The sequence below is a fragment of the Hyla sarda genome, chromosome 7 (assembly GCF_029499605.1).
Source record: "Hyla sarda isolate aHylSar1 chromosome 7, aHylSar1.hap1, whole genome shotgun sequence".
NCBI classification, from domain to species: Eukaryota; Metazoa; Chordata; class Amphibia; order Anura; family Hylidae; genus Hyla; species Hyla sarda.
Window position 1 is genome coordinate 60,522,787 of NC_079195.1, and position 16,216 is coordinate 60,539,002.

At 44.6% G+C, this 16,216-nt stretch overlaps 1 protein-coding gene across 2 annotated transcripts in view; it reads right to left on the reverse strand.

Annotated features, from left to right (window-relative positions):
- The window catches only part of CFAP46 (cilia and flagella associated protein 46), a 236,144-nt gene that overhangs the window by 109,814 nt on the left and 110,114 nt on the right, over positions 1–16,216 (reverse strand). For both annotated transcript variants that reach the window (XM_056529249.1, XM_056529250.1), the window contains exons 35-38: positions 15,785–15,881; positions 11,402–11,545; positions 8,508–8,708; positions 7,504–7,610 (exon numbers count right to left, since the gene is read on the reverse strand). In XM_056529249.1, coding sequence (XP_056385224.1) covers positions 7,504–7,610; positions 8,508–8,708; positions 11,402–11,545; positions 15,785–15,881 — 549 coding nt within the window. The remainder of the gene's footprint in view (positions 1–7,503; positions 7,611–8,507; positions 8,709–11,401; positions 11,546–15,784; positions 15,882–16,216) is intronic.

A 16,216-nucleotide genomic window follows, 5' to 3' on the forward strand; every position in this document is an offset into this window, starting at 1 on the left:
CTGTATTTGGCAAAAATAAAATATGGTCCAGCGGCAGCTCTAGTCTTCTTCTGGATCCCTGTCTCTTGTATCTTCAACCTGCTTCCTGGAAGAGTGCTTGGAGCAGGACCTTCCCACTCAGCCAATCACTGGCCACAGTGGTGCCCTGTCTTTGCCAGTGATTGGCTGAGTGGGCAGGTACTGCAGGAAAAAGAAAACAGCAGGGGACTGGAAGAAGAAGAACCCAAGCTAAGGCAGAACCCGTATGGACCAGCTTTTTTTTTTTTTTTGCTATTTTATCAGGGCCCTGACCCTATTTTTTTTTTATCTGTGAATTAACCAAAGATCCAAGGGTTTTCTGGAGGTTAGCATGGAGGCTCAAGAATTAGCAATTTTGCCTTGTAGTACTGGGTTCTTGGGTTGAAAACCCAGGTAAATGAGTTTGTATGTTCCCTCTGTATCTGGGTTTCCTCTAAGTACTCAGGTTTCCTCCCACACACCAACAAAGCATATGAGCTCCAATGGGGACAGGAAATGTAGTGATTATCTTTATACAGCACTGTGGAACATGTCAGAGTCATATAAATGAGTAAATTAAATAAAACATCTTTACAAGGGAAAATACAACAAGGGAAAATACACGGGGAAAAGTTGGAATATATAAAGTGAAAGAATTGATAGAAAATGGTAAGTTTAAAAGTTTGGAGAATTTATCACGTTAAAGGGGTACTCTGGTGGAAAACATTTTTATTTTTTTATTTTTATTTTTTAAATCAACTGGTGCCAGAAAGTTAAACAGATTTGTAAACAACTTCTATTAAAAAATATTTACCCTTCCAGTACCTTTTAGCAGCTGTATGCTACAGATGAAGTTCTTTTCTTTTTGAATTTCTTTTTTGTCTTGTCCACAGTGCTCTCTGCTGACACCTCTGTCCGTGACAGGAACTGTCCAGAGTAGCATAGGTTTGCAATGATTATTTTCTCCTGCTCTGGACAGTTCCTGATACGGGCATCAGGTGCCAGCAGAGAGCACAGTGGACAAGACAAAAAAGAAATTCAAAAAGAAAATAATTTCATCTGTAGCATACAACTGCTAAAAAGTACTGGAAGGGTAAATATTTTTTTGATAGAAGTCATTTACAAATCTGTTTAACTTTCTGTCAAAAGTTGATTAAAAAAAGAATAATAATAATTTCCACCTCAGTACCCCTTTAACATGGTCTTGGGTATGAGTTTATGTTTGGGAATTTAAAGATTAAATATGCAATACAGAAAAAGATAATATTCATACACAGGAGGTCATTGAAATTATTAATAGAAAACACAGTAGTAAGAATTTTTTTGGGGTACAGTATATAAATAAAGAATCACCCAAAAAGTAGGAGAGCAGATTTAGGGAGCATAACAGTAAGAGTGGAAAGAGGTGTAAAAAATATAGGTAAAGCTTGTATAAACGTCAATCATATAAATTTTACAATTTAAAACTGTACATATGTTAAGAACAGATTCCTGCTGCCCAAAATGTGATATGGAAGAAGCTAATTTAGTCATATGTTATGGAGTTGGCAAAAGATACAGAAAGTATGGGTAAACATCTGTAGGGAGATAGAGAGTAAGTATCATGTAAGTTTGCCATTTACCATATCAACAGCAATTCTAAGTCTTAAGAATAACAAAGAAAAACGTATCAAAATAAGAGGACTACTGTTAAAACTTTTGTTTAGTTAAAAAGGAGATTTTTTTTTAACACTTACCGTAAAATCTCTTTCTCGAAGGATCCATTGGGGGACACAGACCGTGGGTGTATCTTGCTGTCTCTAGGAGGTGTGACACTATGGTAATAAAAAAAAGTCAGCTCCTCCCAGCAGGATACACCCGCCTTCAGGCTCTGAGCTAGTCAGTTTAAGTCCCAGAGCAATAGGAGACCAATAGGTCAAGAAAAAAAAAAAAACTGTCCGAGAACAAGAAGAAGAAACATAACGGAACACACCCTCGGACAGAGAACCAACGGAAAAAAAAACAAAAAGGGCGGGAGCTGTGTCCCCCAATGGATCCTTTGAGAAAAAGATTTTACGGTAAGTGTTAAAAAAATCTCCTTTCCTCCATTGGGGGACACAGACCGTGGGATGTACCAAAGCCGTCCCTTGGGTGGGCAGATAAGTAATCAGGCAGACGGACGATCCACTGCCGGCTGCAACACTTTACGTCCCAGACTAGCATCAGCCGACGTGAAAGTATGAACTCGGTAAAAACCTCAAGAAAGTGTGCAAAGACGACCGGGTAGCCGCCTTGCAAAACTGCGAGGCCGAGGCTCTATTCTGGGGAGCCCAGGACATCCCAACAGAATGTGCGGAAGGAGCCACAACCCTGAAAGGAGGAATATTCCCCTTACAGCGAAGGCTTCCGAAATGGCAGACCGAATCCACCGAAAAATGGTGGCCTTGGAAGCAGGTAGTCCCTTGCGACGACCTTCTCCAGCTTGATTAGTAAGCGCTCCTTAAGATGAGAAGGAACCGGAAAAAAGGGATGAGAGGACAATGTCCTCATTGAGATGAAAGGCCGAGACTACCTTAGTTGAAAAGGAAGGAGCTGGTCGGAAATCGACCTTGTCCAGGTGGATCACCAGAAACGAAGAACGGCAGGAAAGAGCTGCCAAACCAGACACCCTCCGGATGGAGGTGATAGCCACAAGAAACGCCACTTTCCAAGAAAGGAGGCAGAGAGACATCTCTCTAAGGGGCTCAAAGGGTGCACCCTGGAGGGCACTCAGAACCAAAGTCAAGACCCAAGAGGGAGAAGGTGACCGTTAAGGAGAAACAGCGCGCGCCACTCCTTGCAGGAAGGTCCAGACATGAGGATTAGAAGCCAAGGGCCGCTGTAAAAGAACAGTCAGGGCCAAAACTGACCTTTAAGGGAACTGAGGGACAACCCCAGTTCCAACCCCGACTGCGAAACGGAGAGAAGACGGGGAACCGCGAAGATCACCGGGGAGAAGACCTGAGTTGCACACCAACGAAAATAAGACCGCCAAGTACGGTGGTAAATTCTTGCCGGAGGAGGGCTTACGAGCCTTGAGCATGGCGAGAAGTCTTGGGAAGAGAACCCGTGGCCCTCACAACCGCGGTCTCAACCGCTAAGCCGTCAAATGCAGCGACTGTAAAATGGGGTGGCAAAGAGGACCCTGAGCGAGTAGATCCGGGGGGAGCGGAAGGCGCAGAGGAGCGTCGTCCAGGAGCTGGACTACTTCGGCGTACTACGACCTTCGGGGCCAATCTGGAGCTACCAGAATGGCGGAGACGTCCTCTGCCTTGAGCTTCCCCAGCACTCTGGACAGAAGTGGAAGAGGGGGAAACAGATAAGGTAGTGCGAACCCCGTCCAAGGAATCACTAGGGCGTCCACGGCCAAAGCCTGAGGGTCCCGGGACTTGGACACAAACGGAAGAATTTTCGGAATGTGCCGGAACGCGAAGAGGTCCACGTCCAGAATTCCCCAGAGGCCGCAGCGCTGCGTGAAGACCTCCGGATGAAGAGACCACTTCCGAAATGGCCGGAACCTTGTTCTCTGCCCAGGAGAGAATCTTGGTCACCTCGGCCATGGCTGCCGAGCTGCGAGTGCCGCCCTGTCGATTTATGTACACCATGCCGTGGCGTAGTCCGACTGAACGCGGACAGGACGGGACTGAAGACGGGACTCCCAATGAAGAAAACAAAGAAGAATCGCCCGTAAGTACAACATGTTTATTGGAGGAAGAGTCCCCGGAGGAGACCAGATTCCTTGAACCGTCCAATCCCTGAACACACTGCCCCAGCCCGACAGGCTGGCATCCGTTGTAACAACCTGCCAGTGAAGGGGAAGAAAGGACCGCCCTTGGAGAAAAAAGGGGGGAGCGAAGCCACCAGGCAGAGACTGACGGACCCTGAGGGGAGAACAATCTGACAATCGAGGGACAGAGAAGACCTGTTCCATCGAGAGGGAATCGCCAGTTAAAGGGGGGCGGTAAAGAAACTGGGCAAAGGGTACGGCCTCCATAGATGCACCATCCGACCCAGGACTTCCATACAAGTGCGGATGGAGACTGATACCTGAGTCCGAAGGGAGCGGACCCCCGCACGTAGCGCCAGACATTTGTCTGGCGGAAGACCGATTCGGGCAGAGGCCGTGTCGAACCGAAGTTCCCGAAAGGTTAGAGACTGGGTAGGACGGAGGACTGACTTGTCCCGGTTGACCATCCACCCGAAGCGAGTCAGAGTGCGGAGAGTGACGTCCAGATTCTCCAGAGTCTGGGCTCTGGTTGGAGCCTTGATGAGAAGGTGGTCCAGATAGGGTATCACAGAGATACCCCTCGACTGTAACAAGCCCATCACTGGCGCAAGGATCTTTGTTGAGACCCGAGGAGCCGTGGCTACAAATTGAAAATGCCCCTCTGGAACCACAAAGCAGAGGTACTGATGATGGCCCGGAAATATTGGCACATGGAGGTAGGCATCCGTGATGTCCACTGATGAAGGAACTCCCCTTGTTCCAGGGACGCTACCACCGAGCGGAGAGATCCCATTCGGAAGTGGCGCTTGAGGTCTAGAATTGGTCGCACAGAACCGTCCTTCTTGGGGACCACAAAAAGATTTGAATAGAAAAAACCCCAAAACGTACCCCACGAAATTGCTTCGCCAGAGGATGAGACCGGGGGGCCCGGGATCGAAAGAAAGCGATCTCTCGGAAGGGAGGCGAATTCGATCCGGTAACCGTTGGACACCACGTCCCCTGACCCAAGGGTCCTGAACGTGAGAGGTCCAGATGTCTCGGAAAAACCAAGAGACGACCTCTGCAGAATAAGGTTTTCCGGTTGCCCGATTTGGGCGCAAAACGGCCAGAGCGGTTGGAAACCGACTTCCAAGACGGGCTCGCCCGGAACGAGGGAGCCTTTCTGTCCCACGAGGGTGTCTGCCCGGGCCCTTTACTGGGGCCAGAGGTCCAAAAGGACAAAGGACTTCCTTTAGGAAGTAGGGCAAGCCTTATTTTGAGGTAACAAGGAACTCTTACCTCCCGTTGCCTCAGAGATAATCTCATCAAGGCGTTTGCTAAAAAGATGGCCGCCCGTAAAGGGAAGCTCAGTGAGAGACCTTTTGGAAGTCCGCATTCCAAGCTTTAAGCCACATAGAGTGGCGGAGGGCCGCAAAGACAGAACAACGTCTGACTGCATGGAAGCTGCGCACAGAAAGTCCCCAGCTTTAGCGCATTGGAGAGCAAGAGCAGATAGATCCTCTGGGGGGGGGGATCCCGCTAAGATATCCTGATGGAGCTTTTGGCACCACTCCGACAGGGCCTTGTGTAGAAGAGAAGAGCCAGCTGGTTCAGAAGCGAACTTCGCTAAATATTCTACCTTCTTGTCCGAGGGATCCTTGAAGGCAGCGGCATCGGCTAGAGGCAGTGTAGTCGCTTTAGAGATCCGGGAGATTGGTGGATCCACAGAGGGAAGGGAAGCCACATTAGCGACAAAGTCCTTGTCAAATGGATAACGTTCTTGAATGGTCTTGATTCCCGGAAATCTCTTGTCTGGATGTTTCCAGGCGGATTCCAGAATGCCATCAAAGTCAGCGTGAGAGTTGAACCTTTTAGGTGCTGGCTGAGCACAATGAAAGGATACTTCCGGATAGACATCTGAAGATCCTGGGTCCTCCAAGTGAAAGGTGTCTCTTATGGCTGTCACCAATGAGTGCACCATTGTAATTGAGTCCGAGCGGTCCTCTCGATCAGATGCCGGTTCGGAAGCCTCGTCCACTAGTTCACCAGGGGAATGTGAATGAGTAGAGGCAGTCCTGGAGGGGGGCCACTCAGACCGGGTACGCGGCTCTGGCAAGGCAAAGCGGAGACTCCGAGAACGTCCTCTGAAGGAGCGACATTTGTGCCCATTTGTTAGGGGGGGGCGGGACCCACCCGCGAGGGGAACGCTAACGTCTATCTGAAGACTCAATGGAAGAGTCAGACGAGGTAACCCCAGCACGCTTAGCGTGAAGTACGAGGAGACGGAAAGCGGGCCCTCTCTGAGGTCCTGCGCAGGGAAGACCTCTTCAGGGCGGACACCATTACCCGGGGGCCTCAGCCACCGAACGTGAGACTTGGGTCAAGTCAGCCCTATACTGGGTCAGGGAAGAAACCCAGGGTGGTGGAGCGGCTGAACCCACCGGGACCAAAGGGGCATCCGGGGCACCAGGGGGTCTGGGGGAGCAGTGGAGCAGGCAGGGCAAGTGGCTCGGCAGAGCCAGGCATTTTGGTACTACAGCGATTACAGGCACTTGGGTACTACAGTGTTTATAGACCAAAAAGTATATGCATCCTGGCAGCTGCGGAGAGGAGTGAGAAAGTGACGGCAAATGGTAGAGGGGGACGTGCCCGCAGCAGAGGCACTTACTAGTTGGCCCCCCCCTCTGACTGAAATTCGCGCCCACGGCGCTGATTGGAGGCTGATGCGCGCCTCAGAAGAGCTCCGACCGCCCTGTGGGTGGAGCTAGAAACTAGGCCGAGAGGGAGCTGTAATGGCGCCCGCTCCTTGTCCCGAGCGCACATGTAATTCGCACATGCGCTCGGGGGAACAGAGTGGGCGGTTAAGACGCCGGCAGAGACTGACTGAGAAAACGAAAGTAAGCCGGCGCTGAGAGCGCTCGGCTCGTACCAGCGCCGCGGCTGTCACGAAAATAGCATAAGTGTTGTGTTCATTACACGGCTCTTATCCTTTTTCATTTCTCCGCAACTAGGCTTGTGGTGGGGGGTGGGGAAGAAGATGGGATCCATTTGGGTACTATGATACAATCAATCTACAAATACAAAAATATCTAATCATTGTATCTTTTGAAAAAAAAAAAAAAGGACTAAATAAATGAAAAATAAAATACATGTGTTACATCTCTTCTCCATTCCCTTTTCCATAATTTTCCTCCGTATCTGGAGCTGACAATGCAACTCCAAAGGAACTGTGCACTCTCAGGCTAATGTTCACACGGCGGAAATTCTACTATTCCGCACAAATTCTGTTCTGCAAAGCTTCCTGCTGATTTTATTTTTTTTTTGCAGTTTTGCGGAATTTGAGCCGAATTTCGGCAACATTTCTGTGTGCTCAAAACCGCTGAAATTCAAAGCCCCATTGAGTTCAATGGGAGTCGACCTCGTAATTCAGAAAAAAATAAAGACGGGTTTCATATTTTTTGGGAATCTGGAATGCGGAATGTGACTGGAACAGGGGAATTCCCATTGAACACAATGTGCAGTAAATTTTGTGAAATTTCAGGCTAAATATTTTCGTGTGAACATAGCCTCATTGTGATGACTGTCCTCATACTCTTTGTGATCAAGTTGCAGCACATCCTCAATCTTACAATATTTACACAAAATATAGCAATATCGAGAAAGCCTTCATCAGAAAAAAGAATCTGCCACCTCTCTTGGTATTCGAGCTCTGCATTTACAGACAGCAGGGTACAATAATCAGGGGATCATTCACAATGGGCGGGTCAGTGTTTTAAACCTACCTGGCATTTAATTTCGCTATCAGACACCCATATTCAGGTTCTCTGTTTGTTTCTTTCCCCATCATGGTTCTAAAAACATCTATAGTGGTTTCTAAAAGTTTTAAGGCCTAAAATAAAAATAAAAAAGACAAATATTAAAATAAATAAATAAATAAATCATACAGTAACACAGTGTAACAAGTGAAAATCTGATTGCCAGGGACAAGCTGTCTGACAACTACTGTATAAAAAGGCTGTACATATTGGTCAATGTGTCCTTAAAGGGGTACTCTGCCCCTGGACATCTTATCCCCGATCGCGAGGATCCCGCAATCTCCCTGCAGCACCAGACCCCTGCAATCTCTGTACAGAATGCCAGCTGCTGCACTGGAGGCTCGTGACCTCACGGCTGATCCCATCCCCCCTGTGACATCACGCAATGCCCCCTCAATGCAAGCCTATGGGTGGTGGCCAAGGGGGGCGTGGCCGTGATGTCATGAGCCTTTGGCGCCGCATTGCCAGTCATCCAGCACGGAGCTAAGTTCACACTGTGCGCTGGATGACAGGTACCGCAGCGGAGATCGTGGGGGTCCCAGCAGCGGAACCCCCTACGATCTGGCATCTTATCCATTATCCTTTGGATAGGGGATAAGATGTCTAGGTGCGGAGTACCCCTTTAATACTTATGGGGCACTCTCCCTTATAGTCTCTAGGCAGTTATGGAAACGCTTGGTTGTTTCAGTAACTCCCCGTAGACCAGTGTTTTCCAAATAGTGTGTCTCCAGCTGTTGCAAAACTACAACTCGCAGCATGCCCGGACAGCACGCTGGGAGTTGTAGTTTTGCAACAGCTGGAGACACACTGTTTGAAAAAACACTGCTGTAGACAATAATAGAGGGTGCATCCTGTGCTTCTCCTCAATAAATGTCAGAATTTTCCTTTTGTTACTTTTAACATTTGACATTTAAAGAGCAAAAAGATTTCTTTGCTATTAAATTTGACTACAGGTTTGATGTAAGCCTTACCTTATTTTCTCCACCTTCCTCATTTGCACCTAGAATTGCCTCTGTGAGTGTAATAGTGGTCTTATACCAAAACTCGGCATCTCTTGGCAGATCATTGACTTCCAGTAGCAAGGACTTTGCTTGCCCATAATTCTTCTCAGAAATGGCTAACATCGATAAAAGGTAGACGCACTTTAGCTGGTAATGGTTATCGTCAATGTCCTAAAAGGAAGTTAAAATATGAGGAAACCGCAAATTGAAAGAAATGGTGACTTAAAGGGGGAGTCTTAAATATACAGAATCAGAATATCTTTCTAAACTTCTGGTAAAGGGTTTTTTCCCATCTTATAAAGTGATGGTATATCACTATGATATGCCATAGGTTTCTGATCCGAGGGGATCCAACCTTAGGGACCCCCTCCGATTATGAAGATGAAAGGGAAGCAGCATAACACCAGCATTGCAGTCCCTTTATTTTTAGGATATGTGCGGTTCCAAGGGAATTGTAGTTTCAAGCACAGCACACAGGAAAGACCTAGCTGTACTGCAATGGGTGGGGTGGTTAATGTGTGGGAGGGAGATAAGTTACCTCCCACCTAGAATAAAGGGATCCTGGGGATTGTGGTTGGATGAAGGGCACAGAAACAGGAAAGTGCCATTTCACACAAACAAGCTAGCAGCGTTATGGGGGACACAGGACATAGCCATTTACCACCAACACAAGTATGGATTCTTGGTAAGCATGTCAATTACTGGCTGACAGGAAACTAGTTAAGTCGCCCTATGTTGGATAATCCCTTTAAGATTGTGCAAAGAAAAAGTGGAGGAGTTGCTAATTGCTACCACGTACATTCCAGCAGTGAGATTTTTAGAGGCTCTTCATTGCTTTCTATTGGCAACACGTTCACTTTACCCATGCACTTTTTATGATAAACCCTCCATACTTGTGGCAACCATGTAGCATCATGATGACAGGGCCCAATGCCATCCAGTGGCTTACTGTCATCACAAAGAGCAGCACTATTTGCTAATATGGCACTTGCTACACCCCATAGCATGTGGGCCAGTGTTCTGTAAAGAGCTCTGTTCACACTTGCATTCAGGTCTTTCCGTGTGGTTTGTGGTATGTTTGATAGCAGATACAGCACTATCTGCTGCTCAGTACTTTTCAGAAAACCTGGAACCCAGACGGACAACATTAAAGCCCTTGGGGTCTTTAGGATTCACCAGTTTCGTGCACAGCTCTCACAACTCTAATTCAAATAGAAAACATGACGCTAGTGTGAAAATGTTTATGTTAATATGAACTTTATTTTGTTTTAATCTAATAAATTTATTCAGCACTCGTCTGTCAGCCCTTTTCATCCAATTTTATTCGGATCCAAATCAGCTGCACATGTAAAACAAATGCATTAAAGAATGTACAAGGCTACAATACAGATGTGAAGTATAAAAGTATATCTAGGTCCATGAAATATCCTCTTACAGGAATTGTCTGAGCATAGACATTGGTTATCTATTACTAGGAAACAATATCCGGATCTGTTCTGTATGTGTCCAATAACTGTGACCACCATCGATTGCTAGGTCACTTCTCTTTCATTTTCTTTTATCTTTTATTTCAGAGCATATGAAAGAAGGCAAACTGGCACTACCAGTTAGACATTGACATCATATCCCATCCATATATCACCATTGTCTATGCTAAGACAACAGACTTTGGGCTATGTTCAAATAACGTCTGTGATGCTCTGAAACTACATGCTTAACATGTAAAAATGCTTACAACTATTGATGCTCTTGTGGCCAATATACTGCCAAAAAATAATTAAATAATTATATATAGCGAAACAGGAATGGTTGTCAGGAGTCGCTACATTTCCCCAAGGTACCTGTCATATGTAGCTACCAGGTTTCAGATTTCCCTCATCCTGGTAAAAGTTGGGTTAAGAATTGGGAAATCCAGAAATAGTTAAAGGATTTAAAATTACTGGAATGAAAGGCAGGTTGGTAGTGGGGCCTTTCATCCCTTTTCTGGGCCGGTCCATCTGTGTTTCAATGTGGCCCAATTCAGCACAGGTAATGAAGACAGCTAGTCATTGGGTTTCAAGACTAGGAGTAACTTAGTTTGCAGGCTGAGACTGTGTGGAACCTGTGCTGCTAATAAGAGTTTGAAGCCTCAAAAAGGGAACAACGTGACATGTATGAGTAACACATTTGTTGTCTACTTTATTGGGTTGCTCATAGTAAGCCACCTATATAGACAGGGAAGTTGTCTATATAGTTAGCCCTGGACAAGCAGGATTTATTTTGTGTTTATGCCTGAGTGTTAAGGCTGTACTGGTTTGCATGTTGAAAAAAAAAAAAAAATGGTATAAGCCCTGTTTAAAATGTACCTTTTGTCTATGATTGCTATTTTCCTGGCTCTACGGAGCTAATCTTGTGAATTTTATACAACAGTAGGCACTAAAAATTGATTGTGTACTGTGGAGTATATGGCTTTTTTTAATAGGACCCTGTATGGTATCTGTGGGAGGCATCCATTTATCATAGGAGCTTTTCCTTGTGTGTATGTTAAATGGAGGCAATAAACATGATGTGAACAGAATTACTCCACCAAAACACTTGTCCACTATTTTACATACACACTGATGGACCACTCAATGTCCATGGGAGTTCTAAAGAGGGCCAAGTCGGCCTTCTACAGTCCTATAGACAGTGGATAGTGTTGAAGTGTGCATGTGAAGTGTGCTCCACTAAACTCAATAACCCTGCCTCACAACTTTCTTATTTTGCATAGAAATAATCTTAAAACACGATCTTAATCTTCCTGATATTAAGGTGAATTTAATAATAACTTTTTCCTACATAATAGATTTTGAAAGCTTTTTAGCGGTTCAGTAATTCAGCCTCACCTGGAAAGATTTATAAGCTTGTGTTACAAGAACCCGTGCTGGCTGAAATAACCCAAGATCTATCAGTACATCGGCCTTCTCCAGCCACAGATATGGAAGAGAAAGCCCACTTAATCCCCTACCATCTGTGTGTACGCTCAATATCTGCAGAGAAAAAACAACAGGATTTTCAATAAACATTCTACAGAAAAAGAGACAAATTTACACAATTAACATGTTTATACAAAGTTAGGGCACCTGTCACCAAATAAAAACTTTTAATATAGTGTGATATGTTTAAAATGTAATTTTAAAAAACGGCCACTAGGTGGCTCTGTTCCATTCCCTGCCACAATTAATAAAGTGAATTTGGTCTCCTCCTGGCCTGGCAGGAGTCTGAACTCAGGAAGTATTTCTCTGCACTGAGCTTGATTGTCAGCTGCAAAGAAAGTGAAAGTTCTACAGATTCTCACAAAAAGCTGCACAGACTGAAACATGCACAGAGCCTGAGGTCTTCTATTCGTCACAGCACTGCAACAATTTGAGGGTGGAAGTGGTCCCCCAGCAGGCTTCAGTGATGTCATGCCTGCTGGAAAAGGCCAACTTTCTCCTGCTGGGAAATTTCACTATGTCAGCAAGAAGAAAAGTATGATACACAGCTTTTTAAAGCTCTGAATTTTTTTTAAGGGCTGTTAGGAGTAGTTAGGGAACATAGCCTGAGTTAGTTTAGAAAAGTTTATTTGGTGACAGGTACTTTTTAAGAGGCTCTCTAGCCTCATGTACTCTGAATCAAAGGGCCTTCACAGGTTACAATTCACAAGGTTGACTTTTCTTTATGTGTATTTCAGTCATGTATATGATCCGATCAGTTGTTTACCTGTGCTGCCCCTAAATAAATCACAACATACAATTGTTCCCTTCATATGATACAAGTGTTATGTGACATATCCAAGAGCAGAAGAGCCAATTTTAACTAGATGAAATAGATGAACTAGATGAGATGATGGTACAAAAACATATGGCTTCTTCTATTATTTCTAATGCAAAAAGATGAATGAACAATTGAAGAACATACAGTTGGTATTTCATAGACATTGCATCATGAACAAAACATTTCAACTGAAAGTACTTTACCGCACAGTATAAAAATTAAGCATTTCCTTTGTTTTGACTAAGCAGTACAAGTACAGTCAGGAATGTGAATTAGACATGATGTAACAAAGACATCTCCGGGATGGAAAAATGGTCATTCATACTGCAACCAGTAAAAAAAATATAAAGACGTACATACCTTCCGTCACTCCCCCGGTAGCCTGCTCCAACCTCTGCCACGATCCTCTTCTTGGTTGCCGGAGAGTCATACTGCACTCAGCCAATCACCCGCCGCAGCAAAGTCCCGCCTCAGCCGGCGATAGGCTGAGCGGCATTGTGATGTTTTCGGCCCCGACACCTATTGCCGCCTATCGCCGGTCGAGGCGTGACTTCGCTGCGGCCGGTGATTGGCCGGTGAGTGCAGTATGACTCACCGACCACCGGCAACCAGGAAGAGGGGGAGCGACGGAAGGTATGTACCTCTTTATTTTATTACTGCCGGCAGTATGAATGACAATTTTCCCATCCCGCAGTACTCCTTTAAATAGATAAATCACACTGTGTATATTTATACAGTATCTATCTACACACACACACTTTCCATGAAAAATACTGAAAAAGTAGTTATCTGGTAGTTTTAGAAAATTGCTTAAAACCGTATGTTCACACAGGGCACATATGCTGTGCAACTCATTTACAACAGAACTGCCTTTAGAATTTGCTGTCTGCACCACTCCAATCCCACACTCAATTCACTGGTTCGAATTTGCAAGCACAGATGCATGGCAGATTGTTCGGTGCCCGTATCGACTAACTTAGAATATATGTAGTACTGTATAGAGAAAAGATGACACGGCACCTGGAACGCTGCTTGCCAAATTTGCTGCTTTATTGCTGATAGCGAGGCATACAAATGAGAATGCACTACACCAACAACGCCGTTGCATTGTTGGTGTAGTGCATCCTTGTTTGTACGCCTTGTTATCAGCAATAAAGCAGCAAGTTTGGCAAGCAGCGTTCCGGTGGCTGTGTCATCTTTTCTCTATATGGTAATTCATTTACAACAGAATTCACAGATTTTATTTTATTTTGATGTAGATTTTCTGCTGTGGAAAATCCACAGTGCATCTGTGGGCATATCCTTAGGGTACGTTCAGATGAGCGAATCCACAGCATATTTTACACTGCCGATCTGCCGCTGAAGGACCGCTACATGGTGCCTTTAGATGTGCCTGCTCGGAGCGGCAATACACAGCTACGAGCAGACACACTGCGATGTACAAGTGGCCACGCACTTGCGCAGTATACTCGCACATTGCGTCAGCTCTCGGCCTAGGTCATGGAGCTGGGGAAACAGCCACGATGTGTGCAAGTACACCGCGCATGCGCATATTGCCACTCTGAGCAGGTACATCTAAAGGCACCATGTAGCAGTCCTTCAGCGGTGGATCAGCAGCATAAAATACACTGTGGATCCGCTCGTCTGAATGTACCCTTAGGGTATGTTCACACTTACAGGATCTGCTGCATATTTTCTGCTGCTGGTTTTGCTACCCACTGAACTTAATGGGTAGCAAAATCACCTGCACAAAATATGCAGCAAACATATGCAGCAGATCCTGTACGTGTGAACATACCCTTAGACAGAAAAAAAAAAAAAAACTTTCTGTTTATCAACTGTATCCAACTGTTTATCCAACACTGCAGCCGCTATGATGCCCCCTGCTGGGCCTGCTGTGTTAGAGCCAGTCACTAGATTGGCTGAAGTGTCTTAAGAACAATGTTAACGACACTGGTATTGAAAATAAAAATATAGTGGTCTTTTTCAAACAGATTATGGAGCACGTTCATTCTTTCAGCAGAATTCAGATCCGCATGAGAAATTCTGCAATGAAAGTACTGTAGTGTGCACTGAGATCAGTGGCATTCAGTTAAGTGGATTCCACTCAGAATTTCCTCTTGGAAAGTAGTAGCATTCACTCAGTTTGCATGGGCTATAAAGGTTCCAGATGGGTCACAAGTCCTGAAGACGTTCTATTTTGTAATGTTGCTCCCTCTATAGCCAGGAAGCGTCAGTGAGACAAGAAGAACTGAGTAAGACTGAGAAGGAACTGAACAGGAAGTTTTCCTAGGTTTAAAGTGTCCCTTGTCTTTTAGAATAACTTTTGGCATGTCACAGAGAAAAGTTTTGATTGGTGGGGGCTGAGTGTAGACCACCAAAGATCATTAGAATGAAGCAGAAGAAGTGTGCGGCTGAGCACTTAACTCTCCACCCAATTGCACTAGACAGGCTCCATGGAATTAAAATGGTACTATCTAGTGCAAATAGACAGAGATCCCTGCAAGCTGGACAGCAATGCGCTTAAGCATAGGTTTTTCCCTTCAGCGCATTGTAATAATCGGTGGGGACCTGAGAACTCAGACCCCGAACAATCAAAACTTTTGACAAGTGAAAAGTTTTGATAAATGACAGGGGCAATTTAAAGGGGTATTCCAGGAAAAAAAAAAAATTTTTATATCAACTGGCTCCAGAAAGTTGAACAGATTTGTAAATTACTTCTATTAAAAAAATCTTAATCCTTTAAATAATTATCAGCTGCTGAAGTTGAGTTGTTGTTTTCTGTCTGGCAACAGTGCTCTCTGCTGACATCTCTGCTTGTCTCGGGAACTGCACAGAGTAGAAGAGGTTTGCTATAGGGATTTGCTTCTAAACTTGGCGGTTCCCGAGACACGTGTCATCAGAGGACACAGAAAAGAACAACTCAACTTCAGCAGCTCATACGTACTGAAAGGATTAAGATTTTTTAATAGAAGTAATTTACAAATCTGTTTAACTTTCCGGAGCCAGTTGATACATATTTTTTTTTTTTTTTCTTTCTAGGATAACCCCTTTAAGGAATCATTTCATGTGTGTTTGGTTTAGCACTATTCACTTTGTGCTATATGAAAAATACCCTGTATTATTCCATAGAGTTACATTAGTGAACCTCATATTCCTATTACCTGCAGGGATTATGGAGAACTGTGCACTGCTATTTGTGTTTATGGGTGGAGTGAAACTAAGAACCTTAAGGTGCCCATACACTTTTAATAGCCATCTCTCCTATTCTCCAAGTACAATAAGATTTGGCACAGCCAAAGGTTCATGTGTTCTTTATGGGGAGAGGAGGGGTAAGTGCAGCAAGACAGCTCTCCCTCAACATCCATTGTTAGGGGAGAAGATGGCCATACACTTAAGATAAATAACAGAGTATAGGAGCTTTTATTGTCACAGAACACAAAAGAACAACATGTCATATTAAGCATCCTTACCTTCTGTCTGCCCCTCACAGAAGGATTTTCTCCATTTCCAAGCAAATTATTCTCAACCTGTTTTTCACTTTTTAGCCTAGATATTTCTTGTCCACAGCTATAATACATTTCAGATGCGTTAATCAAGAGGCAATAAATATGCAGAATTAATGCTATACAATACAGTATATATTATAAAATGAAGCCACTGTGTAATATTCCCTTATTCAACACTATTTACTAAGAGTGTTGTGTAGGTTTCTTTGTGGGTTTTAATTCCCTACAATTTATTTTCCACGGTATTTACTACGGTTTCCCCACATTTTCCACTTTCCCAACATTTTGCTTTTGTTTACACATGTTCTGATCTGTCGGGTTTTCCTCAGCTGAAATCCATTACATTTTCTGTGGAATACTTTGTAAATATGTTGGGTTTTTGTGAAAATGCCGGGT